This window comes from Trichoderma atroviride, chromosome 1, assembly GCF_020647795.1.
Source record: "Trichoderma atroviride chromosome 1, complete sequence".
NCBI classification, from domain to species: Eukaryota; Fungi; Ascomycota; class Sordariomycetes; order Hypocreales; family Hypocreaceae; genus Trichoderma; species Trichoderma atroviride.
Genome location: NC_089400.1, coordinates 5,722,135 through 5,746,950, shown reverse-complemented (window position 1 = coordinate 5,746,950; position 24,816 = coordinate 5,722,135). Strand labels below are relative to the sequence as shown.

General features: G+C 53.0%; 9 protein-coding genes across 10 annotated transcripts; 6 read left to right on the top strand and 3 right to left on the bottom strand.

The window, feature by feature from the left end:
- Positions 1-81: 81 nt before the first annotated feature.
- TrAtP1_002068 (uncharacterized protein) lies at positions 82-1,141 on the top strand (the record flags this gene model as incomplete). Its single annotated transcript, XM_066111293.1, has 2 exons — positions 82-290; positions 808-1,141. The coding sequence occupies 2 exons, from the start codon at positions 82-84 to the stop codon at positions 1,139-1,141; spliced, it is 543 nt and encodes a 180-aa protein (XP_065967367.1).
- Positions 978-5,996, top strand: TrAtP1_002067 (uncharacterized protein). 2 transcript variants are annotated; one of them, XM_066111292.1, is made up of 4 exons: positions 978-2,128; positions 2,294-2,724; positions 3,210-4,587; positions 4,663-5,996. In XM_066111292.1, exons 1-4 carry the CDS (start codon positions 2,077-2,079, stop codon positions 5,301-5,303), a joined length of 2,502 nt encoding a protein of 833 aa, XP_065967366.1. In that variant the 5' UTR covers positions 978-2,076; the 3' UTR covers positions 5,304-5,996. The 2 variants fall into 2 exon arrangements, with proteins under 2 accessions (XP_065967366.1, XP_013940508.2); XM_014085033.2 differs by lacking the exons at positions 978-2,128; positions 2,294-2,724 and having other exon boundaries at positions 2,923-4,587.
- Positions 5,997-6,299: 303 nt separating this feature from the next.
- TrAtP1_002066 (uncharacterized protein) lies at positions 6,300-6,982 on the top strand (the record flags this gene model as incomplete). Its single annotated transcript, XM_014085621.2, has 4 exons — positions 6,300-6,302; positions 6,536-6,760; positions 6,828-6,886; positions 6,958-6,982. The coding sequence occupies 4 exons, from the start codon at positions 6,300-6,302 to the stop codon at positions 6,980-6,982; spliced, it is 312 nt and encodes a 103-aa protein (XP_013941096.1).
- A 1,150-nt stretch (positions 6,983-8,132) lies between these two features.
- TrAtP1_002065 (uncharacterized protein) lies at positions 8,133-9,321 on the top strand (the record flags this gene model as incomplete). The annotated part of the gene is made up of 2 exons (XM_014086300.2): positions 8,133-8,322; positions 8,393-9,321. 2 exons carry the CDS (start codon positions 8,133-8,135, stop codon positions 9,319-9,321), a joined length of 1,119 nt encoding a protein of 372 aa, XP_013941775.2.
- A 1,881-nt stretch (positions 9,322-11,202) lies between these two features.
- TrAtP1_002064 (uncharacterized protein) lies at positions 11,203-12,250 on the top strand (the record flags this gene model as incomplete). Its single annotated transcript, XM_014085622.2, has 3 exons — positions 11,203-11,238; positions 11,390-11,657; positions 11,937-12,250. The coding sequence occupies 3 exons, from the start codon at positions 11,203-11,205 to the stop codon at positions 12,248-12,250; spliced, it is 618 nt and encodes a 205-aa protein (XP_013941097.1).
- Positions 12,251-13,116: 866 nt separating this feature from the next.
- On the bottom strand, positions 13,117-14,898 carry TrAtP1_002063 (uncharacterized protein). The gene is made up of 2 exons (XM_014085623.2): positions 14,146-14,898; positions 13,117-14,050 (listed from the first exon to the last, which is right to left on the bottom strand). The coding sequence occupies exons 1-2, from the start codon at positions 14,729-14,731 to the stop codon at positions 13,173-13,175; spliced, it is 1,464 nt and encodes a 487-aa protein (XP_013941098.2). The 5' UTR covers positions 14,732-14,898; the 3' UTR covers positions 13,117-13,172.
- Positions 14,899-15,257: 359 nt separating this feature from the next.
- Positions 15,258-18,650, top strand: TrAtP1_002062 (uncharacterized protein). The gene is made up of 2 exons (XM_014085624.2): positions 15,258-16,996; positions 17,056-18,650. The coding sequence occupies exons 1-2, from the start codon at positions 15,395-15,397 to the stop codon at positions 17,818-17,820; spliced, it is 2,367 nt and encodes a 788-aa protein (XP_013941099.1). The 5' UTR covers positions 15,258-15,394; the 3' UTR covers positions 17,821-18,650.
- A 236-nt stretch (positions 18,651-18,886) lies between these two features.
- Positions 18,887-20,926, bottom strand: TrAtP1_002061 (uncharacterized protein; the record flags this gene model as incomplete). Its single annotated transcript, XM_066111291.1, has 1 exon — positions 18,887-20,926. The coding sequence occupies one exon, from the start codon at positions 20,924-20,926 to the stop codon at positions 18,887-18,889; it is 2,040 nt and encodes a 679-aa protein (XP_065967365.1).
- Positions 20,927-20,948: 22 nt separating this feature from the next.
- TrAtP1_002060 (uncharacterized protein) lies at positions 20,949-23,635 on the bottom strand (the record flags this gene model as incomplete). Its single annotated transcript, XM_066111290.1, has 7 exons — positions 20,949-21,169; positions 21,231-21,283; positions 21,592-21,676; positions 21,747-21,858; positions 22,214-22,501; positions 22,938-23,055; positions 23,619-23,635. 7 exons carry the CDS (start codon positions 23,633-23,635, stop codon positions 20,949-20,951), a joined length of 894 nt encoding a protein of 297 aa, XP_065967364.1.
- Between the last annotated feature and the right edge of the window lie 1,181 nt (positions 23,636-24,816).

The window sequence follows — 24,816 nt, the reverse complement described above, 5'->3', positions numbered from 1 at the left end:
AAACATGCAGGTACTAGCCAGTGAACTACCTATGCAATGCAGATGCAGCTGCAGAGACAAGACAGACACCTCATCACCACCATGGCCATCGTGATCCTCCCCATCGCCAGAAGAGCTTCTCGTTGGATGAGGCACTTCCCAGGCAACCTTGAAATGGAACCAGCTGGCCTCGGGTCGCCGCCAATCACGGCTACGGCAATCCTCCACCGTGCTATATCCGTCTATATTCAGAGCAGGGTGTCACTGATAGGGACGCAAGACGCGGGACACCGCAGGCTAGGCGTGGGTGGGTAAGACTCCATAGCCAGGCACTAAGAAAAGCCTCGATTTGCCTTGGACAGTAACACACAAGTCCACGGGGCAGCAGCTCCACGGAGAAATAGCTCAAAGCTGCTGTATCTGTACTCCACGGGTAGATGGAGAGGGAGAGAGGCATTGAGCAGCCATTAGCCGAGGCTTTGAATGATTACGCTGGTGCCTAGTAGATACGGTGTAGTTGGGTACGTGTACATGGTTTCAGCAGAGCAACGGACAGCCAGCTGCGTGGACAAACTCGTGATAATAACACACGGAGCAGTAGTAACAGATAGTGCAGGATCTGCAGGAATGGGCAAGCAGCTTGCGTTCTGCGTCTGTGGCGTGCTGGATGGCGCCTGGGCCTATTCCGCAAGTCCCGAGAGAAGCGCTTTATCCGATAGATTGACGCAGCGTCTGGCTGGCTGGGGAATTTTTCTAGATTGCGCCTCGAAGCGCCAGCGGCTGCGTCGATGCGGAGGTTGAAGGTTCGATGCCATCAAATCCATGCAGTTCTCGTGGCGAGTACCAGCAAGTACCCTCCAGCGCCCGTGCTGCAGGGCGTCTGCTAAGCCGCGAGCACGGCGGGCAGCACCAGATACCGCCGCTGCAGGTCCCGTGGCGGCGGCGTCTCTGTATCTGCAGCGCCTGTGGCGGCCCGCAGCGGTACCTCCAAGGAGGGGAAACGGTACGGCGCGCCGCAGTTGCTGTGGCTCGCTGGGCGGATCTGATGCTAACAGGGCAGCCCGCTGTTCCTCCCCTCGCCCCCAGCAAAGAGACCTGGCCAAGGGGCGCGGCAGCACCAGGACCTGATCTGTACATGGCGCCTTCACGGGATGGCAGCTGAGACGTGTTGACGGGCGTGTCGCTGCGGCCAAGGGACATGCAGAAACGATGTCGCTTTCGGCACGCAGCGCAATCTCCGTAAACAGCAATTGGCGCTGGGGGATTTGATTTGGTCGATGATTGTAGATTCCGTCTGCTGAGCTGGAGCTGAGGACTGCACGCACTGGACTGAGAACGTCAGAATGCGGCAATCCCAAGAGAAGCGGTACCTGGCAGTACAAGCGCAGTTGGAGAGCAATCGACGGAGTGCCAAAGCATGTGACCGGATTTGGCAGCATGTACCGGCTACCTGTGACGTGGTGTATGCTCGGAGTGCAGCCAAGACTCCTTGCAGACAGAAACAGAGGAGAGAGACGCAGATTCATGCCTAAGCAGCGTCTTGTCTAACAATATAAACATATATGTGTCCATCAACACTTTGTGATCCCTGAACAGCAGCAGTAGCGGAGTTGGATGCCATGTCCAATGCTGTGTGCTAGGCGTCTCTTCTCACCCCCTGCAGAGCCCTGTCGAGCCCTGTAGCCCATGCCCTGCAGCGTCTCCCGCACAGCACAGCACAGCGCACTCGCTCCCGTGGGTACTCAATCCGGCCTGTACCGGTACTTGCCCCACCATCGGCCATCCAACCCATCCATCCCGATTTCTGCTCAATTTCATTTCCATCGTCGCGCAAAACCGAGCCAGAGGAGACTGAAAAAAAAAAAGCGGTCGCCTTTTTCGCTCTCTCGCTGGCCACCGGCTTTGCGCTGCCGCTACCGTCGCCCCGGCCCTTTCCAAAACTTGGCTCCCACAAGATTCCCGGTCCTTAGTCCTTGGTTCTGGTTCTTCTGGGAGGATCTTCGCTGCAGCGCCTCTACTCTGCGTTTCTCCTTGTTGTTCTCTGCTTCAACCTACAGCAGGAAATAAAAGAGACGTCGCTCTCCAGCTCCCGCTTCCATGGCGTCGTCCGCGACCAAAAAGGCGCCTCTGCCGCACGAGGCCGCTGGTGGTGAGTTTCTGGTTTCTCCCTCTACGGGCCCGTCCGGCGCATCCGCCCTTGGAGCTGCCGGCGCCTGGCATGACGAGAAGATGCTTTTTCGTGCTGGATGACGCCGGCCGTGACAAATAAATACCCAGTGCAAGGTGTGCTGACGTTTCTGTGCCCGTCTTAAAGCCCCGTCGTCGTCTCAGGGCGACATGTCGAGCTCCAGCAAACCTCGCGAAGCTCCCGCCGCCGTTCGCTTCTCCTCTGCCGTCGAGGAGATTGAGCCGCAAACACCACCTGCTGCTGCTGTTGCTGCTCCCGCCGCAGCTCCAGCTCCAGCTTCAGCTTCGGCCACTTCAGCCCCGAATCCAGCATCGTCGTCGGCGCCAGGACCAACATCAGCGCCGGCAATCGCAGTCGATCCCGCCTCGTCCAAGCCTGCTTCCGTCAACGAGTCCCTCGGGACCGCCACCACAAACACCTCGGATCGCTTCGATACCTTCAACGAGGTGGCTGCCGACCAGATCAAGGCCTTCCAAAGGTCGCTCCAGGGGCTGCCCTTGCAGGAGCGCCGCATGAGCACTTTTGGATTCGAGGCCTTTTCCCTTCCTGCATCACGGGTAAGAGCTCCAGCCTCCATGACCATGACCACGATCCGTTTCCCCCCCCTCCCAATTGTCTTGTTTCAAGGGTAGCTAGCTGCTGCAGTATCTCGGACTTGGCCTACTCTGCTTGCCTGTGTTTGTTTGCCTGCCTGCCTGCTTCTCTATTCCTTGTCACTCGTCCCTACTCCCCCCCCCCCTCCACCCTCCCCTTTCTCACAAACAAACCACCTATACAACGTCATGTTTTCTTGTCTTTCTCACCACCGTTTATTTCCATTGTCCTCTAGCTCCGCAAAGATGTCCCCATCATTGGCTTGCATCCACCATGCCAACCGATGATGTATCCAGTCATAAGCGCTCCGAATGTTTTCATCCCCGAATCATCGCCTCACGCCTCCGGCCACCCGAAGCCCAGCTTGATGCCCGTCATCATGCCCTGCATATCCTCTCCTTCTCAGTTCCCACCCCGTTCAGCTGCTAACCCGCCCACCCCTGGCCAGGTTGCTTCTCGCGAAGACGCCTCCAATGACTCTACCAGACTGCCCACGCCAAACTCGTCCGGATGGCAATCTCCCCACGGGAGTCCTCGGCTTTCGGCGCTGGCCTCTCCTCCACTGACGCCTGCCGGCTCGGATCCCGACAAGAGGCTACATAAGGACGCCGGTGCCGCCGGCACTCCCACGCCCGCTACCTCCGTCAGCGATTCGCATCACATCATCACTCCGCAGCCTTCGAGCCCTACCGCCGACAAGACGCCCTCTTCCGCCGCTGGCGCCGCTGACCGGAGAGCAGCAGCAGCAGCCCTCGCCCACCGGCCTGGCTCTTCTGACCGCGCCATGTCCAGGGCCTCGTCGTCCACCGATGATCATCGCCCAGAGTCTCGAGGACTCCACAGAAAGGACTTTTTTTCCGTCGGGCCCAGCTCCGTGCCCGTGTCTCGTGAATCCAGCCCATCCAGGAGCTCGGCCGCCCACTACTACTCCAAGCCAATGGCTCAGCAGAGTGATGCCAACGACCCGTATGCAAAGGGCCGTCGCCCCCCTCAGCAGCAGCACCCTACCCGCCACTCAGTCGACCCGCGATTCATATTCTCCATCTCGAGGAAGAAGAAGGACCGAGGTGGTCCGTCGCCCACCTCGTCAAAGACAAGCGTCGCCTTGTACGGCCAGCCCAGGCCGAGCGACGATTCTGGATCGGCTGATGGCGTCCACGGACATGCGTCTGCGGGCTCCATGTCCGATCTGAAGCGCTTTTTCCGAAAGTCAGGCCACCACCACAAGAAGCGGGACCAGTCGCCGTCGTCGTCCATCAAATCATCGTCCAAATCCAGCCAGGCCAGCCGCTCCAGCCAACAGCTGCCCTTTGGCGACGACCATGGATTGACCTCCAAGTACGGAAGACTCGGCAAGGTGCTGGGATCTGGTGCTGGCGGCTCCGTCAGGCTCATGCGCCGCACCGAGGACGGCACCGTCTTTGCCGTCAAGGAATTCAGGGCCCGGCACACGTATGAGACGGAAAGGGAGTACAACAAAAAGGTGACGGCCGAGTTCTGCGTCGGATCGACTCTCCACCACGGCAACGTCATCGAGACGCTGGACATTTTGCAGGAAAAGGGCCGCTGGTTTGAAGTCATGGAGTATGCGCCCTTTGACCTCTTTGCCATTGTCATGACCGGCAGGATGTCGCGCGAGGAGATTCGATGCAGCTTCCTGCAGATCCTCAATGGCGTCACCTACCTGCATAGCATGGGCCTCGCGCATCGGGACTTGAAGCTCGACAACGTCGTTGTTAGCGACAAGGGCATTATGAAGATTATCGACTTTGGCAGCGCCCATGTCTTCAAGTATCCTTTTGAAAGCGGGTCCGTCCCGGCCAAGGGTAAGTTGAAAATGAATCCCTTGTACCATAATCTCTCTATGCTTGCTGCTCCATACTAAACAATAATCACTGTAGGCATTGTTGGATCCGACCCGTACTTGGCCCCCGAGGTTTACGATTCCAAGGAGTACAACGCCGAAGAAGTCGACATTTGGTCTCTTGCCATCATCTTTTGCTGCATGACTCTGCGCCGTTTCCCCTGGAAGATTCCCCGCATGACGGACAATTCCTACAAGCTGTTTGCAGCCACACCGACTCCTGGCCACGATCCCGGCAAACTGCTGCGTCCCAAGTCCACCAACGACCTCTCATCTGTGCCTGCTCGAGAATTCTTGGCCGACGACGATGGCAAGTCTCAACGCAGCACGGGACACAGGAGAAATGATTCGACGGATTCCAACGCGGTAGGCCCCGACACCCCACAGCTTCCCATCCCGGGTGTCAGCGTCCCCGACAGGTCCAAAGAAGTCGTCCGAGGACCCTGGAGGATTCTGCGGCTACTCCCCCGCGAAAGCCGCCACATCATCCACCGCATGCTGGACGTTAATCCCAAATCTCGAGCCAGAATGGGCGAGATTTTGGAGGAACCGTGGATCTCCGATAGCGTCATCTGCCAGCAGCTCGACAGCGGTGAAGTGATTCCAGCCCGCGACCACAAGCATGTCTTGGAGCCCCCCCAACTCTCAGCCGCCTCCTCCGAAAAAGGTGTAAGCTGAGATGTCAGAGTTGAATCATGCTTTATCATTTACTTTTTCCCTCTCTTGTCAACTTCTGATTCATTTCATTCTACGACTTTCTCCCTCTCTATGCATGTTGTCTCATTATCATTGTTTACCACATCTCTCTTTATCTACACGTTTGCCAGGCGTTTTTTTTTTTTTTTTTTTTTTTTCACTATTATTTGTTGGCTTTGCATCATGGGAAGAAATTGCACAATACCAAATATTTTTTTTCAAGAAGAGCGGAGGAAAGAGGAGAGAGATATCAACGCCAGGAGTCTCCCCGGCTGCGAAAATGGGGTGCGCGTGTTGTATGGCAGGCAGTGCGCCATACGTTTGAGTGCGTCAAACGGTTTTGTTTAAACAGCAGATCAAACCTAACCTCAGGGTTAAACCTATTTCATCATTTTACATAGTGACATACTATTTACCTGTTTACATAGTTGAGGGGCATTTAGGAGACGGAATTCGGCGGGTGCAGGCGACTTATGGAAGGGGAGGGGATATAGACGGCGTCAACTGTTGGTGATTTACAAGGGCCAATGTATCTGGGCATAATCAAAAGAATTTCTTTTATGCATCTTCTCTTGTAAAGCAATGATTCTGTTGCAATGTATCCATCTATGGTATCACTTCAACATCAATCTCACTGAAGCTGCTCATGAGCAGTTTTTGGTTACTGAGGGGCACTTTCTTCCACATTCGGCCTAGCATGGCGGGGTTGTGTTTACCGAAGCTACCTTGAAGCTATCACAGAGCAGAGAAAAAAAAAGCAAAGAAAGGCTTCGGAAGAGGGGAAATCCCGGGCCGACAGAAAAATTGTCCACTAGCAGTCGCTGGATTCTGGAAGCCGTTAGAAGGGAAAGCAGCAACCGAGCTGCCGATCGGAACCGCTTCTCCAGCCTTTTTTTCTTTTTCCTCTCTCGTCTCTATCTGCTCCTCTCCACATCCAACCTCGCTCGTGATATCACCAATCGCACTCAGTTCTTCACAATGGTATGGTTAATTTCCCTTTCATCATGACGCAGCTCCCAAAACTCGCATCTCCGGCCCGGCCACCTCGGCCACCTCTTGGTGGGACTTGTATGCGTATACATGTCAGCTGCCAAACTGGCATATATCCATTATAAGCCACAATCGAGAACGTTGTGCCATTGTCATTGTTATGGGAGCAGTCTGAATTCGGCGAGAAAGGAATAAGCAAACAGCCCGCTAACGTAAAGCCACAGTCTACCGTCCGCTCCATCCGTGCTCTGGCTCCTCTCCTGGACCGCGTGCTCGTCCAGCGCGTCAAGGCCGAGGCCAAGACCGCCAGCGGCATCTTCCTGCCCGAGTCCAGCGTCGAGAAGCTCAACGAGGCCAAGGTTCTTGCCGTGGGACCCGGTGGTCTGGACCGTGATGGCAAGCGCATCGCCATGGGCGTTGCTGTTGGCGACCGAGTGCTGATTCCCCAGGTATGGACGAGAAACACGGAGAAAGACAAAGATGAAGGACTCTGGAGCTGACATGTCATCTTTCTAGTTTGGTGGCTCTCCCATCAAGTCTGGCGACGAAGAGTACCACCTGTTCCGTGACAGCGAGTAAGTGACATCACCGCGCACCGAATGATGGCAATGACTTGGCAGAAGATACTGACAAAGTACCCATCTAGAATCCTTGCCAAGATCAACGAGTAAAAAAAGCATAAAGCAAAGTGAAAGCATAATAAAAGCGATAAAATACCCGACGTCATGACGAGTGTACTATAATCTGTACCATACGAAAACAAAAAAACAATCTAAAAAATGATTCTACATATAAAACATCTGTCGCCTCCACAATCTTGACCCTTACAAGAAGAAAAAGGACACAGTAATTCATTAGGATGGGCCAAAGGGAAAAGCAGAAGAAATTTGACATAGACTGGAGACATCATGGAGCTATCAGTGGCGTGGAAATCTTTTTTCATTGGAGCTACCAGCTTGAAATACCTGTTTTGCTTTTCTTCTTCTTCTGCTTTTGGATATGAAATCTCTCTTCTCCCGGTTCTTGATCGTCACCTGTGCCCTTTGTTTTTTTTTGTCCGCGCGGCCGTTGCTATGTTTGCGTGTGCTACCTTGACGGATGTGCAGATTCGTTAATCTTGATGGCGTTTGCTCTTTTCAGCCTCAACTGAGACGCGCTTTCGAATCCTCTTCGACCTGATATAAGATATAAGCTTGCCGGTAACGTAGGACGCCACAGCGCCGCATTTTCCCTACCGAGTCACCTTACTCTAAACGACGGTCCCTGTTTGGCGCCACTCTCATATACGCAATCTGCCGCAAGCCTCGTCTTGTACTTTGGAAGCCATCGTGAAGCGAGCATCAGTTCTGCTCAAGCTCAAGTCACTCACAACATTCTTTGACTACAATCGCAAACAAGTTGCTCGTTTTCATTGATATCAGGGCTACTGCTGCATATGATCCTGACAAGACTGTTCTCGTTGTTCTTGCCCCCCCCCTTTTTCAGCTCTCTTCAAACAAAACTGGCCATCTTGGTAGACAAAAAACTAGCCGAGGGTGAGAACGTTTTCAGTTATAAAGTGTACATACAAGCCTCTGAGAAAGTAGCTGCGCAATTATCATTCGATAAGTGTCCATCAAGGGGCTAGAACACTTACTTTTCCCTCAGGTATGAAAAGACAAGCCAAGTAAGTGATGAGGGCACTTCGTTTATAATATGGACCGGCTCACCCTTTTCGCCCAGATGTTGGGACATACCTTTCTAATTCACTCATCATTCATTTCTTCACGCTACCAAACCCATTCCATACCATTCATCATCGTCAGCATCTTCTCTTTCATCATGAAGGCCTATACTAATGCTAGGCTCCTAATGCTGGGCCTTGCCGCTTTGGCAAATGCCCATACTACCTTTACTACCCTCTACGTCGATCGCAAGAGCCAAGGAGATGGCACTTGTGTTCGTATGCCGTACGATGGGGAGACGGCAACCTTTCCAATTAAATCTGTAGTCTCTGAAGACATGGTCTGCGGTAAGCCAAGCTCTCTCTCTCTGTCTCTCTCCTGGCGTCCAATGGCTAGATGCTAATGTCTGACCTACAGGCCGCAATGGCACCGAGCCTGTTCCCTTTGTCTGCCCTACAAAGAAAGGGTCGCTGCTCACGTTCGAGTTTCGCCTCTGGCCTGATGCTCAGAAGCCGGGCAGCATTGATCCAGGCCACCTGGGTCCATGTGCCGTCTATCTCAAGAAAGTCGACAACATGTTGACAGACTCGGCCTCTGGTGACGGATGGTTCAAGATCTGGGAAGACGGCTACAACCCGGAGACGCAAAAGTGGTGCGTTGATACCCTCGTCGAGAAGAATGGTCTGCTGTCCGTCAATCTCCCCCAGGGGCTGCCGGCGGGATACTATCTCGTGCGACCTGAGATTCTGGCTCTGCACTGGGCCGCTCATCGCAACGACCCGCAGTACTACCTGGGCTGCGCACAAATCTTCCTCGACAGCGACGTCAAAGGTGCGCTCGATGTCCCCAAGGAGCATCTCGCCACCATCCCTGGATATGTCGATCTCGACACGCCAGGGCTCACGTTTGACGTCTACCAAGACGATATTGAATATTACCCCATTCCCGGCCCCAAGGTCTTCACGCCCGACAACTCGCATTTGTCGGCCAACGTGGATTCCAAAGCAGAGCCCATGGTCCAGACCGTCGGTCTCATCCCCCAAGACTGCCTCTTCAAGAGCGCCAACTGGTGCGGCAAGCCCATGGCGCCGTACTCGGACAGTGCTTTGTGCTGGGAAGCCGTCAAGAACTGCTACGCGCAGAGCAAGGAGTGCAAGAAGAGCTCGCCGCCGGTTGGGCTGAAGAACTGCGACTTGTGGAGTGCGTACTGCGAGAAGCTTGACAAGCTCTGCACGCAGAATCTGTTCGAGGGGCCGCCGGCTTTTGAGGCAAAGGAGGTGGTTTTGCCGCCGCCGGGAGAGCTGCCGGCCATGTGGAACAATGTGTTTGAGAAGAAGCAGGAGTGACACTGTTGATGCTCAGTCGTCTTTTAACTCTCTCTCTCTCTCTCTCTCTCTCTTGTTGAAATTTCTTGATTTGGACTTTTCAGTCGTCTTCTCACTCCTTTTACTTTTGAAATTTCCTGGTTTGTACCTTTCGGTCATATCCTCACTCCTTTAACCTTTTCGAATTTCCTGATTTGGACTTGTCCAGTCACCATCTCACTCTCCTTGAAATTTCCTGATTTAAACTTTCCAGTCACTGCATCTTTCTGATTTGAACTTGATTTATCAAGAGTGGGAGTGGGGGTTGAACGAATCTTTTGTTATATTGGTTTTCTTTGTTTCTCTTCCCTTCTCTACGTCTTGTAGGTCTTGTAGGTCTTGTAAAGGCTGTACAAGTTGGTAAAAGCTGATACATCAAATGTTCATTTTGTTTTCGGTCAAGATAGTTGCTAGTAATAGGACAAGAACTCGAGTTATTTCCATTTATCCATCGCTATGCCTACAAATCTCCCTTGACCGTCACCCGGACGGGATTAACCGCCACTCCGACATGCGGCCATGACACCATGTCAAAGGGGCCCTTGTGGTACGGAAACAGGCACAGAGCGTGTGATGACGTTCTTCCCCTCGCTAGTTCAACGAACCAACCCAGAAAAAGAAAAGAAATTGAAATTGAAGCCCAAAAAAATTGAAGCATGTCATCGATTTGGCCTACAAGTTTTACAGCCAAGGCAGCCATTTTTGGGGAAAATGGTCATTTTGTAGAACTAATAGACCGTTCGTTTTAAAGAGGCCGCCCCTCATCTGCAGCGGCGGCCGGGGTCCGAATGTACGACCAAGGAGTCCAAGTTTCAACAGTAAGGGGGAAAACACAATGCAGCTTCTTCCCCCACTTTAACATCCGCAAGTAGATGAATTGCACATGTGAAAATACAAGAGGATGGAGATTATGATTAGTTCATGGTCAAGGCCATGTATTGCTGTGACTCGCTGCTGGAATCAAAGCCAGCCTACAGGTCTGTGATTAGCTTTGATGGATGCCCACTGTTCAATATCTATGGAGGGTTCAAATCTCAGGTACCCTGATGAGTCGTGTTAGATATAAGATATACAAGGTATTCAAGCTTTCAAAATCTCACGCAACGTTGTTTCGGATACACGAGGTAGTAGTCGAATACTGGAGATAAGAGCTGCATATCTGCATCTGCCAGCAGCCTCAGCTACCCACCGCCAGCGCCTTCAGTGGACTCCTCCCACTAAACATCAGCCCAGCTCCAGCGGCTGCCCCGGCGCCAGACCCCCCCGAAAGCCCGCTGCCCGCCCCCTTGCCCCATCCAGCGCCTGCAGGTACCTCGCCCGCCGTTTTATGCGCAGACGGTACTTGTGCAGGTTTTACGTATGCACGCCGGCACCCATCTCGGCCAAGTGTCCCGACCGCCTTCCCAGCGGTCCAGAATCCGCAGAACCTCGATTCTGCAACCATCTTCACCGACGACCAGCCTGGAGAATCGCGTCTCCCCTTTTTTGCTTTCCATCGCCCGGTTCTCTCTTCTTCTCTCGCTCAATTGCGCCTGCGCGTTGCTTCATCTCCAGCGTCCAGCGTCTCTTCCAGATCAGATCAGATCAGACCATCCCTCCTTGCTGGCTCTCCACCAGCATCACCACCTTTAACCGCCACTCCAACACGCTGAATCGTTTGCTTTGACCCGGATCCGTCGCCATCTGGTACGACGAGAAGCAGCTGACTGTCGTTGCGGCTCTCTTGCTTGGTTCTTTGCGAATCCCGATCCTCTTGTTCAACTTTGCCGCGTTTCGCATTCCCCGCCACTTCGGCCTCGACTCGATCCGCTCAACGCAACAAAGCAAAACCCCCCTTAATCGAGGCTATACCACTTGCTCAAAATGCCTGCTCCTAGCAATCGCAATTACGATTTCCTGGTACGAAACATGCCCCAAACTTTTCTTTCCCCCACCCCCCTTTTCGCATATGCCCTCCAAGTATAATCGAGCGAGAAGAGGGCGTTTGTTGGGCGACGTTGCAAATCCGACTGTGAGATGAGAAAATGCTAACCGGGTCTGTCTTGAACAGATCAAGCTTCTGCTGATTGGCGACTCTGGTGTTGGAAAGTCATGCTGTCTGCTGCGGTTCAGTGAAGACTCCTTCACACCGTCCTTCATCACCACCATTGGCATCGACTTCAAGATCAGGACCATTGAGCTGGACGGCAAGCGGGTCAAGCTGCAGATCTGGGATACCGCCGGCCAGGAGCGATTCCGAACCATCACCACTGCCTACTACCGCGGTGCCATGGGCATCCTGCTCGTCTACGATGTCACTGACGAGCGATCATTTGCCAGTATGTTTGAAAGCCAGGAATCCCGCCCCTTTCTCCCCACATGACTCTCACCGCTCTTGCATCTCTCTTTGCTCGTTTTCTTGCTCTCAGTCAACCTGTCTCGCCGTTTGTATTTTCTGGATACCTGACAGCCTACAAAAACTCTTTCACAAAGACGCCCTGGTTCGCTTGATGCGATGCTAGGGGGAGTTTGTTTGGACGAGTTCCCCAGCCCACATTAATATCCCCAAAATTCAAAACTCTCTGCACTGTTGGCTAACCCGTGTTTCACCCTGCTAGACATCCGCACTTGGTTCCAAAACGTAGAGCAGCACGCCACCGAGGGCGTCAACAAGATCTTAATCGGCAACAAGTGCGACTGGGAAGACAAGCGAGTCGTGTCCACCGAGCAGGGTCAGGCGCTGGCCGACGAGCTCGGCATCCCCTTCCTCGAAGTCTCGGCCAAGAGCAACATCAACATCGACCAGGCCTTCTACAGCCTGGCTGCCGACATCAAGAAGCGCCTCATCGACAACCAAAAGACCGACGCTGGCGTCTCATCAGGCGTCAAGGTCGGAGAGCAGAGCGACAACGGCGGCAGCAAGTGCTGCTAAAAAGAAAACAAGAACAACACAGACCAAAAGAAAAAATAATAATTAAAAAAAAAGAGTTAAAATTAGGAGGGTTGACGAGTCATGCGCAGCAAGCACAGACATACCAGGCATAACGTTGATTTGGAGAAGTGTATTTGACGTATGATATAATGGAGACGGCAGAGCAACGCGATCAAGATATACGAGCTGTTATGAGGCCTGCAGTTCATTTTTTCTTTGCCGACTGCAAGCCAGTAATGACATTTCGGACATGAGGGTCATGAGAGTTTCCTTGTTTTTTTGTTTCTTTTATTAATTTATTCTAAAACTCCCAATGCCACTCGGCGCAGTTTGAAAAATCCTCCCTGCAGACCTAACCCCCCCAACTTTAGAAAGAACAATAATGGTTTCGGAGTTTTTGCGGTTCTCTTTTTTGCTTCCTCCCCTTTACCCTTGCTTGCCTTCTTCTCTTTGTGTTTTTTTCTCTTCTACTTTTGCTTCGTTATTCTTGTTTTCTTCATTTATTTGGGTTTTAATATACAAAAAAAACTATTACTGCTACTGTGCCATGATCCTTTCTTTTTTTTTTTTTTTCTTATTTCATGTAACGGCCAAGCCGTGCTGTTGTATTTCGCTTTGGAGTCTGGCATAACACGGTAAAAGATATAAAGAGCGAATGAGACGGACGGACAGAGAGCGGCAAGTGTCACAATAGAGAGGGGGGGAGTTGGAAGAAGGAGGAAGAAGGCGAGGAAGTGGAAGAAGGACAGAACAGAGTTATAACGAGAGAAAACAACTGTATGTGGTTTTGTAAACGTTGAGCTATGCTCAAGAAGAAGTATGAACGAATAAAGCGTGTAATGCAATAATAAAATCCATTAATAAAGTCCATTAGGATGATGTGATGGGAGCTCAGTTGGAGATACCAAGGCAGGTAGCTAAGCTACCAGTTTATTATTGATGCATACACTACATATCTAGCTGGTTGCGGCCGCAGCGTCGTCAGCACTCTGTTGTTCCAGCTCTGCTGAAAGCGCCGTGCCTCTGCCTCGTCGGTGCATGCAAGCACGAACCGGCCTTTGAGCTTCTCTTCCGTCTCGCGATCGTTGAACTTGAACGATGGGCCCTGCTGCTGCTGGTTCGGCGCTGCTTGACCATCCTCATCCTTGGCCTCGCCTTGATCAACATCCCTTGTCCTCGAGCCCCTTGTTCTTGTTGGGGCTTGCTGCAGACTGCTATTCATCCTGAGATGCTGGGGAGCAGACACCGGCCACCTCAGGCCTCTGCTTTCGCCATCTCGCCGAATGAACTGATTCAGCTCCCCGGCACTCAGAGTAGGCGGGTAGACCTCCAGCATCAATACGTGCGGCAGTTCGCCGAATCCGAGGTTCTCGACCATGCTGGCCAGACGCTTCGCCCATGGTCGTGCAAGCGTCACTTTTCTGCGCTGGACCGAAAGCGTGTCCTGAGAACCGGGTGCGAGGGTGAAGGAGTTGGCCAAATCAACTACGCTCTCTGTGCTGGGTGGCGAGTCAGAAGGAGCAACCGCATCACCGATAGTTTCAGTAACTGCTGCTACTTTTGTTGTTCCCATCGTTGTGGTTGTTGCTGCTGCTGCTGCTAGAGGGGAAGTGAGAGACACTTTGAGAGCCGCAGGGACGCTGCTCTCCCAGAGGCCACTTGCAGACCGCAGCTTGAAGCCGTTGAGTTTATGCAGCCGGACGAGCCTATCGCGGTACGAGGCCGCGGCTTGGGCCGTGCTAAAGGTAAGCAGGTAGCGGCCAAGCGGTTCGAAGGAATCCAGATTGCGTTGCATCTGGACTATGAATGGAAAGATTTTGTGGTTAGCTAAAATCAAAATCAAAATCAAAATCAAAAATCAAGAATCAAAAATCAAAAGAAGCCCTTGCAAGTACCTTTCTTGATCACGCTCTGCCAGTCGGACAAATCGTTGGGCGCAATGCGGTAAAAGTCGGCTGCGTTGAGGTTGCACGACAGCCCGTCAATGACGAGCATCACCAGCGACGACTCCTTTGTGCCCTGCGGATTCTGGACATTGAGCCGCGGGGCAAAGACGCTGGCGGGCGTTGGAATGGCGAGGGCAGCGTTTGCCGCGCCGCCGCCGCCATCGTCGGCTCGTCTTTTTGCTCTTTCTCTTCTCTGTAGCTGCGGCCAATAGTCTCCGCTGCTGCTGTTTGCATCTCCGTCTTCTATTCTTCCATCATTTTTCCTAGAATCTGCTTGATGGCGTCGAGGTCGCCGATATGCTTCTACTCTGGGACCATTGCTTTGCGCTTCGACCCTCCTCGTTCGATGGGGAGGTTCGCCTTTCAGCGTAGGGCGTGAATATGTGCGCCGACGATTCGTCTCGGAGCCATCTTGGTTGCCGTCGTTTCTGGTTGTGCCGAAGCTTCTTCTGCAGGGGCAGGGAATCTGGCGAGAAGAGCCGCATAGATTAGCGACGGTCGCTGTCGCCCGGGGAGTCCATCGAGGGCTGATCATATGGACTGGTGGCCGCCGAGAGGCCACATTGAGCTCGAGCTCCTTGCTCTTCTGAAAAAGGAGAGAGAGGGGGAGGGGGAAAGGAAGGAAAGGAGGATGAGAAATGTAGAAACTTTCTTCTTCTTTGGTTGTTTTAGGACATGACGTCGGGCCAGGTACAGGTACAGGTGCGGGATTCTAAGTTCTATCAGCCTTCTGTTGCTACTACTAGTAGTGCTGGTAGGAAGTGGATACTTCATGTTGAGTGCTCCAACAATTGGCTTAGAAGAGCTTCAACAGAGAGATTGCATAATGGCAGAAATATAGCCTGCTTTTTGAGATTTTCATAGAGTGTAATTGAACGATTCTCAAACTCGTTTTGATTTTTGCCATGGCCTCTGAGCGTAAATGCAAACTCCAGTAGATGAAGCAAGTATTTCTCCTCTCCAAGTACACTCTACGCCCAAATCTGTGAGCTAGTACACGATTGGCACCGCCGCTACTAAAGAGGAAAATTCTTAGACGGGCCTTCCTACATTTCAAGCAGCCCACACTTGCACCTTCTGAATCTCATGTAAATCCTCGCAGCTGGCCATTTCCTCGTCTTCTCCCACTCCCTCTTCTTCTTTTCTCTCTTTTTCCTTCTCTCATCATTATCTCGTTTTTGTCTCTCCCAAACGAAGAATGCTAAAAAAAAGCATCGACGCCAAAGTGCGTCCTCTTTCAAACGTCAGCCTTGAAAGAGCCAGTCTTCTAGGAGCTGCTCGCATCTACGTCAGCAAAGATTCGCTCATCTCGCTCACCGGCGGCCTTGACAGCGGTCGACCATGCGTTATCGAGAGCCTGCAAACAGATGACAGCTCCAGCAACGCTTCTGAGGCAGAAACCAGCAGCAAAAAAAGACGGGAAGCCTCACTATGGGCTCTCCCCGAAAAGAACGTCAGTGCCAATGTTGTGATGATGACGAGGGCATTCCAGGAGGCCACAGGGTTCAAATTGGGGGATGTAGTGAGAATTTCACTCGCAGAGACAGCTGTGACGCCAGACGCAGAGGAAGTTGTCGTTCAAGATGCCACCAGCGAGGCGGACCAGCAAAAGGACACGGCTGCAGATGCAAAACACTCTCCATGTTGGGAATTCTCCATCAGCGTGTCTCTCGATCGTGCGGAACAAGTGTTCCCCGGCATGACTCTGGAAGGCGTCAATATCAACAAGCTACGTCGAGCTTTCAAAGTCATCTCCGTCAATGGGCAGTCTCACAATCTGGCTCGCTTCAAAATCGCCTCGTCAACAGTACGGATTCTACAGTCTGGAGACGACAAAGATGTCGCCAAAGATACACAAGCCACTGCTGAAGTATCCGGTCCACTGGCTGTCACTGGAGTCCCTGGCCTATCAACTCAAATCAACACCATCAACCAGTTTCTCAGGGGCTTTGGCCGGCCTTTCTGGGTTCCAAACGAGCGCGAGTCTTGCGGCTTCGTCATCCACGGAGGCCATGGCACCGGCAAAACTTTTATTCTTCAGCGCATTGCTGCTACCAACTGGGGCCGCGTTCACTGGATCCGGCCCTCGGACAAGTTGTCATCCATCAGGGAGACGTTTAAGCAGGCCCAGTCTCAGCAGCCAAGTCTCCTATTCATTGACGGTCTTGAAGATATCCTCGCCAAAGATCGCTCCAACCGCGACTCTGTCATTGAAGCTCTCGGCGAAGAGCTCGATAGCCTCTCTGCAGCGGCCTCTGCTTCCAATGCTCTGCCTCGTGTAGTAGTCATGGTCACCTGCCAGGACTATTTAGCTGATGTACCAGCCAAGCTTCAGAAACGCTCACGTTTCCGTGAAAACATTGCCCTGCCTATCCCTCGAGCAACAGAGCGCCTCGAGATATTGCGCTTCTTCAACCCACCATTAAGAGCTGAAGAGAAGGAGTCGTGCCTCATTAGCCTGGCATCAAAGACGCACGCATACAACGGAGACGATCTTGCCAATCTGGTTTTGAACGCCAAGAAAATCCTTGGAAACAGATTAGACGACGAAGCTGCTGTCGACGCTGTCGTTGAGGGTGTTTCCAGCGTTGATATCAACGCTACACAGGAGCAAGCCTCTCAAGAAAAACAGCCACAGCAACACTTTCTCACTTCACAAGACATGGAACAGGCTCTTCGCATCACTCGTCCCACTGCTATGCACGACATCAACCTGAAGCCACCTACCATCCACTGGCAGGACGTTGGCGGCCAAGAGTCCCTCAAGAAAGTCTTGTCTCGCATGATCAAAAATACAAAGGTACGCTTTTTACTTTGTTTCTTTTTCACTTAATATCATACTGACCAACATGACTTTAGGATACCAACCCATCTTCTCGCCATGTCCTCCGCCAACCCCCCAAAGGCCTCCTCCTCTATGGACCTCCCGGCTGCTCCAAGACGCTCTCTGCTCAAGCCATGGCTACTGAATCTTCTTTCAACTTCTTTGCCGTCAAGGGTGCTGAGCTTCTCAACATGTACGTTGGTGAATCCGAGCGTGCCGTCCGCACGCTGTTCGAACGTGCTCGAGCTGCTGCCCCCTCCATCATCTTCTTTGATGAAATAGACTCCATTGGTGGCAGTCGAACGGGAGGCAACGGAGCCGCCGCTGCCAGGAGCTCCGGCTCTGTGAATATGCTTACGACTCTCCTGACTGAAATGGATGGCTTCGAGTCTCTGACTGGTGTCCTGGTGCTGGCTGCTACAAACCGCCCTGAAGCTATGGATCCAGCTCTGCTTCGACCTGGTCGTTTTGACCAGATCCTCTATGTTGGACCTCCTGATCTCTCCGCCAGAGAAGCCGTCTTTGGCGTGCATCTGCGGGGCCTCGCCCTCGCATCGGACGTGGAAATTCCTGAGCTGGCGCGTATCACAGACGGCTACTCGGGAGCAGAGATCAAGGCCATATGCAACGAAGCCGGCCTTGCGGTGCTTGACAGGTGCGATGAAGACGAGACAGGCACTGAGAAGATGGAAATCAGAATGGCGGACCTGGTGGCCGCAGTCGAAAAGACACCAAGGAACATTACGGCCATGATGATTTCGGGCTACGAAATATGGTCCAGACAATTCAAACGACTGTGAATGACGACGAATATATTCGAAAAACAAGAACAAACATACAGAGAACAATACAGCAAAGTAGGGAGAAGAGAGAAAAAAAAGGCATAGGGAAAAGGGAACCCATGAGGTTCTACAGCAGGTATAGACAAAACGATCTTTTTGAAGGACCTATTACCATCTTCGATACCAGAATACACTCGGGCCACGAGCCCGTTCATCAGCGATTACAATACACAACATCTTTTCGATTTGTCCGCTTCACAGCAAAGTATGATTCATTTGAAGACATTGCATTGTCTATGTACCCTTGTCTACCATCCTCCTCATCGGCGTGATCCTTTACTTTCGCATTCATGCTCTTTTTCCCACCGTGGCTAAGAGGAGAAGCCAATTACATCTGATAGGTACGTCTGATATATGATACATGTCAAGCATCAAAAAAATAATCGATTGCAAACCCCCCGTTTCCCTCATGTCGAGGAGAGTCCAGGGGCAACCAAAGCAAATAATGTTCCGCTAGCCTCTGGGCCAAGTCCATTTGTCCCTGAGACTTTTTTATTTATTTTCTCTTTCTTTCGTGGGTGTGTGTTTGTATATCCGCTGTCGTCGTCATCTGAATCACCGTTGCCGCCACTCCACTCAATTCCATCCAACTGGAAGACACCGCTGCGGTCATGTATACCACTGCGCGATGAGTACCCATTGGTGATGATCAAGGGAGGGAAAGTGAAGAAGAAATCACATAACGCCGCCTGTTCGCCTGTCCGCCGCCAACCCCCCCCCTCATTTGATGAGGTGCTAACCCTTTGATACAGATAAAACAATCTGTGCTCTTTACATTGCCATGGCCCAAAAAAAAAAAAAAAAAAAAGGATGATGAAACCGAGGATGAAAAATTATTGATGCAACAAATAGAACAAGTGAGAATGAGATAAAAATGGGGAATAAGGGGGGGGGGGGGGGGGGAAACAGAAGAGTAAGAAAAAAAAGGGGAATGAAAGGGCTATACACCGTTTTCAACAAAAGCACAATGGCAAGAAAGAATCTTCTCTCATTCTTCTCTCATCCTTCCTTTGGTTGGAGCGCTTCACAAGTCGTCGTCCGACCGAGAGGGACCGCCTGACTTTAGGGCTGGTGACAGGCTGATTGCAATCTTTCTGGGCGTGACACCATTTCCGGCCCCATTCGCAAAGTTCTTGCGTCTGCGGTGGAGATTCTGCGTGATTGATGAGTTGGATTCTGTAGAGCTGCTGTTGCGTCGTTTGCTGTGCATCAGCTTCCCTAGCTCGTCATCATCGTCTTCGTCTGCCTCTCGCCGGCGTTTTTCAGACAGGCGCTCGGGTGGCGGCACGTTGGGCGAGGAGCTTGCTGACCGTGGCGCAAAGTCGGCATCAGCATCTTCGTCGTTGTCTCCTTCGTGGTGATGGGCATCGTGTTCTGCACTCTCCTCCGCATCCTCGTCGTCTTCATCAGAGTCGTAATCCACCAAAGGCTTTGAGGAGGCGCCGCCGCTGTCGGATGACCTATCTCCCGAGTTCTGGTCTTCGTTGTCATCTTCGGGATCTGATGAATCCCAATACTCCTCCTCGCGCAAGTCAATCGGCATATACTCGAGCATTCTAATATGAGTTGGCCTCTTCATCATGTCGTCGTCCGTGTCGGCGAAGATGTCCATGTTAGTGGTGAATCCTTGTGTATGATCATATCGCATGATCAAATCTCGACAAGGCGGAATATGCTCGACGAGAAGCAAGTTATCTCGATGCTCAGCCACAAGTTGCTTCACCATGTCCCTCAGGTATTCCTTCTTAATGGAATCGAAGAGCTCAGTGCATGCGGCACTTACAAGGTTGTCACGCGGCACCGTCTCAACCAAGACTTCAAGGATTGGACCCAAGACATCATTTGTTATGAGATTCTTGACGTACAGCTCCTCCTGAAGGCCGATGATCAAGCGGACGCATCGAATCGAAACCAGTTGCAGGTACTTGTCACGGCATTTGAGAAGCAGGATGATTCGGGCCGCCAAGTTATGGACGATGAAGAAGTACCGGCTGAATCGATGATGCTGTCGAATGAAGAAGCCGAGCACCTCTACCAGGCCAGAAAACATGGCAGCTTCCTGAACGGTAAAGTCCAGATTAGGACGGCTATCCAGCTCGATGATGGGCTTGAACAGCCTGACGGCAGAAGTATCGTAAAAGCGATTCAGGAAGTGCTCATGTTGCGGGTCGACAGACATCTGCAACCGAGCCCTAAAAGCATACTCGCTAGTTTGCTGCTTTTGGCCGTTGCCATTGGCGCCATTGGCGTTGCCGTTACCACCGCCGTTGTTGCCATTGTTGTTGTTGTTGTTGTTGTTAGCAGGCTCGCTGTATGCGGCGGTGTTTCCATGGTCCAAGATGACTCTGAGGGCATCTGAGATTTGAGATTTGATGCCCAAATCCACCTCGACCAAGAGAAGATCGATCAAACAATCCAATAGCGACGAGGAGCCCTCCTGCATTTGTCGGAAAATGGTTTGGCGAATCAGCATTGGATCGTGATCAATGATAGAAATCAGGATGTCTGTAGCTCCCACGCGCACAGCCACGTCAACATGTCTCAAGCCATAATAGATGACCCGGAGCAGGCCATGGTTGAGGAAGTTGATGTACAGAGACTGCCTAGCAGGGGCCTGCACGGTCTTGGCAATGGAACAGCATTGCTGAATGAACAAGACAGCCTCCTTTCGCTTCCTTGTCTCGGGATAATGGGCAGAGAAGATGCCAAAGAGGTTCATGAGGAATCCGGGACTTGACTGCAGATGCTGGACAATTTCGACTTGGTTGAAGAAGATGAGGGAGCTGAGCACGGAGAAGGTGGGATCGTCAAGAATCCTGGCCAACACAACGTCTTTGAGGTATTGGAGACGATACGTCTGGTGGATCTTGCGGCGAACGTTTTCATCATCAATGGGCACGACCTCTTTGAAGCGTCCCTCGTTGCTGAGCCAGTGGCGGTGGTTGGCCTTGTGGCTGGGGAAATCAGGGTCGTATTCCAGAGCGCCGACAACGCCCAGCAGACATTCATCGGAGACGGAATGCTCAATAATGGAGGTGTCGTTGAGCAAGAGAATGGTCTTCATGATGTTGCACAGACGATGCAGGTCAGGAAGGCTTTCCAAATCCTCGGCAATCTCGACCAGGGGGGATAAGCTTGTCGATGTAGTCTTCGGCCACGATGAATTTGGCGACGGCTTCACGGCCAGCGGTGGTCGAGCTCGTGGATCGAAGGCTGGCCTCGATTTCGGCCAGATTGCCCAGTTCAGCGGCAGGGAGGTTGACGGGGGGGATCGGTTCAATGGCGAGCTCATCGTCAAGATTATCGTCTGCGCAGGCCCGTCGTTAGCTGCCAGCTTCACGCAAGTCAAGATGGGAGTGAGCACATACCCGTATCGGTCTGCTGGTGCTGCAGTGTCTGCTGGACGGTGTTAATGAAGCGCCTGGGTCCGGTTTCACGGTTAGTGACGTCGATTCTTGCCTTGTTCTCGGCGGCTGCGGCTCGGGCTCGGGCTCGGGCTCGTTGCTCTTCAGCAATCAGAAGTCTGGGCCTTGGCCACGAGTAGGCAAACTCCTTTACGCCAGCCCAGACACCGCTTGGCAGCATCTTGATTGGGGGGAGGTGGCGGCTGAATGCTGATGGATGAGGGGATTGGAAGTTGGGAGGGGAGGCAGCGTTTGAATGGTGATGAATGGGGGGATTGGAAGTTGGAAGTTGGAAGTTGGGAAACGAGAATTGGGGGGGACAAACCAGATCATGGCGCATCCCTCGGCCTCCTGGAAGCTCAGTGCCATATCCACGCCACTGCCTGGCTCCTGCCATACGATGAGCGTTTCTGTTGCGCCTACGTTAGTTGACATGTCGTCACCGCGAGAGATGCGCCAAATAGCGGGGGGCGCGCTTGCCTTGTTGCTTCTGGAATCCATCTTGCTTTTGGATCGTTGTCTCGAGCAGGAGTCGTTCGGGCTGGTCTTCGGATTCTACAATGACTTTGGGATCTTTGTGGCCATCTTCGTTCTGTAATATACGCAAACAGACACGCGCGCGCGCACATTAGCCTTTGAGAAGCGACAAACGATGGGGGCAGCAGAGACGGGCAAGTAAAGTCTGTTTGAAAGGGGCCAGTCGCAATGGCTTTACAGAGGAATCGAGGAATCGGGGAATCGACAAAGAGAAGGAGAAGAGTGGCGAATTTTGGACTGGCGAGAGGGGAGAGGAGGGGAGAGAGGAAGCCCAAAGACACCAAACAAGGCATATACGGAGCGCAACGGATCAATGATGAATGGTGAAGAGACGCAAAAAAAAAAAGAGCCAAGGACAGGAGGATGGAGAAGGGACAGCGACAGCTACGGCAAACAATGGAACAACTCACGGTCGCAAACTTGGCGGTACAGAAGCCCGTGCCGCGGTCAAACCAGTCGTTGTTGCGCAGCTCATAGACCTTGACGCGCTTCTTGTCCTGATGAGGCACCGGCTGTGCCATCATCAAGGACTGGGGATCGTCCCCCGTGACGAGTTGGTCGCCGTAGCCCACCAGGTCGGGCGCGAGGTCGAGATGCTGCTGCAGGGACAGCTCCGGCGTCTCGGGATGGTCGAGGATGGTGAGCGCCGCCACGGTGCCGTGCGGTGATGCGCCCCGCGGAGATGGGCGCGCGCGAAGCTATTCGGACGGGCAGCGAGCAGCGAGCAGCGGGCAGCAGGCAGCAGGCTGGGCGACTCGGGATTCGGGACGGGCGAGAGATGCAGGTCGTGAGAAGGCGGCCTTGTTGTGGTTTTTTTTGGGGGGGCGGCCGGCCTTAGTTTGATTTGCGGATTGCGGGCGGCTGCGATGTGGCGTTTCGATGCGAACCAACTTTTTTCCCCTTCCTCAGTGCGCCATGCACAGCACAGTCAAGGCGCGACACACAGACGCAGCGCTCGAAGGGGCCCTTGCGTGTCGATGGCCTCTCTTTGTTGTTGCTCGGCAGGTCTGGGCTCTGTGGTACGACCGGGGGCCGGCGGCGGAGGAGAAGGGCTTCAGTTCAGGGCCTTTCAGGGCCGTTCAGGGCCTTTCTGGGCCTGTTCTGGGGGGGGTGACGGAATATGTCGGGAGAGACAGGCAGAGGCGCGACCACCGGGCGATGGACGCAGCGAGGCCTGGCGAGGGTCGAGGATGCGCGCGCGACGCCGGACGACGAAGCGTCTGATGTTGGATGGCTGGCGGCAACGCTGAGGCTGCGGCTCGATAGCGATATGCGTGGGCGTCTGGGCTTGTGCTTGTCGGCACGAGAAATTGGGATACAGTAGTTGCGAGCGGGAAAAGCGCGTGACCACGGGCGGCGTCGTCGATGGCGGCGGTGGAGCTGCAAAAAAACAGGCCCTGGAGCGGCTGCTTTTTAATCTCGAGCTACGTCCCGAGAGCGCCTAGCAAAACTGGGGGCCTCCAAAGATGGCATCTCTCGCTGTCGGTTTTGCTCTTCGGGAGGCTGCCTGCCTGTGCCACCGCCTAAAGCTGCCGCCGGGGGGACGCTTTGCAGCCGTGGACGTGCAATTATGGCCTACATGTATCCGGTTGGGCTGCTTCTATTGTCTTCTTCTTCTCGTCCTTGTCCTATCCGACCGGCTTCTATCCTCTCATCACCTGTCGGTTCCAAGCGCCTATGCCGAGGGCGAATCTATTTGCTAGTGGAAATCTGGCAGCCGTTGCCGTCTGTCTGTTGGTGACGACGGTGATTGCTGATCCGAAGCGTTGGGCGCAAACGCCGCATGCCTGCAGCTGCACCAAGACCGGGGGTTACATGGCGCGGCTTTGCATGGCGCGGCTTTACCAAGGTACCTTGCTCCTAGGCACCAGCGTCGCACACTTGCAGGTACCGTGCTAACGGTTGTGCTGTGCTCCAGGTTGTCACGAGCAGCTTGCAGGCGCAATTAAGCTGTCATGGCGCACCGTAAGCCGCCCAGCCGTGCATCTCTGCAGCTGCAGCCTCTTTGCACCGTCCGCCGCCAGAAAGCCCGTGGAAGAGAAAAGGAAGAGCACTAGAAGAGTCCGGCTTGCTGGCTCTGCGACATGGACAACTGCGTCAAAAATGCTACCCAAGGACCGGAGCCGATGGCCGCGACTTGCATCATCCCTCCTTACCGGCTACCCGCATCGGCCAGGGTCCTTGCATGTGCTGCGTCTGTTTGTACCTAATCCGTCTCAGTCGACTCGACTCGCGCGCTTACTTGTATGATCGACTCGACTCTACAGTCTACTTGTACAAACTCCAGCCCACAAACGGCAACAGCCTTGGCTCATCGCGTTGCATACTTGAGGCGTCATCATTTTCCTTATTTTGGTTCCATCTTTGCTTTCTTTTCGCCTCTCCCCAGGCGCCTGTCTGCCCGTTGCCGCTTTTGGGAACCCAAGCAACGCCACTGGCACGTGACATGTCGTCAGGCCGGCTTTTCGCTCAGATCAGCCAAGCACGCACAAGCCCTTCCCCATTTCCCACCCGCAATTCCCACATAATATAGCTGCCACTAGCAAAGGGCCCGGGGTTGCACGATCAATCTTGGCCGCATCGCCTGGTTCCGATCGTTTTCGAATCGTGGTTATTTATGCAAAGTGACAGGAGATCTGCAAAGTTGCAAGAGAACAGACGCTGGAGAGAGAGCGGGAGAGAAGAGATGATACGCGGGGAGAAGAAGACGCTGGAAATGCCTACACGGAGATGCAGCCGCCTCCCACCCTCCACCTACGGATACAAGTACAGCATTTGTTCACGTCCCATATCCGCGACTAGGCTAAGCGCCCCCCGGCTGATGTATCACTTTCGCTCTCCTCTTGGTTTATATTAATCTTCCGCTGTCATGATTCAACGCTGCATGAAATGGCGCCCTCGGTGCATAACCGCCGCTTGCCACGGCCGAGCATGGTTTCTCCTTACAAGCGTTGCATCCAAGGGTATCCTCAGCGTAACGTTAATCCATCTTTGTGCCTCTGCTTTTTTCTTT

Coding starts and splice junctions, on each gene's coding strand:
- TrAtP1_002062 (XM_014085624.2), top strand. CDS start 15,395: ATGCTAAAAAAAAGCATCGACGCCAAAGTGCGTCCTCTTTCAAACGTC. Junction 16,997..17,055: donor GCATGATCAAAAATACAAAG/GTACGCTTTTTA, acceptor ACATGACTTTAG/GATACCAACCCATCTTCTCG.
- TrAtP1_002067 (XM_066111292.1), top strand. CDS start 2,077: ATGGCGTCGTCCGCGACCAAAAAGGCGCCTCTGCCGCACGAGGCCGCT. Junction 2,725..3,209: donor TTTCCCTTCCTGCATCACGG/GTAAGAGCTCCA, acceptor ACCCCTGGCCAG/GTTGCTTCTCGCGAAGACGC. Junction 4,588..4,662: donor CGGGTCCGTCCCGGCCAAGG/GTAAGTTGAAAA, acceptor TAATCACTGTAG/GCATTGTTGGATCCGACCCG.
- TrAtP1_002063 (XM_014085623.2), bottom strand. CDS start 14,731: ATGATCAGCCCTCGATGGACTCCCCGGGCGACAGCGACCGTCGCTAAT. Junction 14,051..14,145: donor GCAGAGCGTGATCAAGAAAG/GTACTTGCAAGG, acceptor TTCCATTCATAG/TCCAGATGCAACGCAATCTG.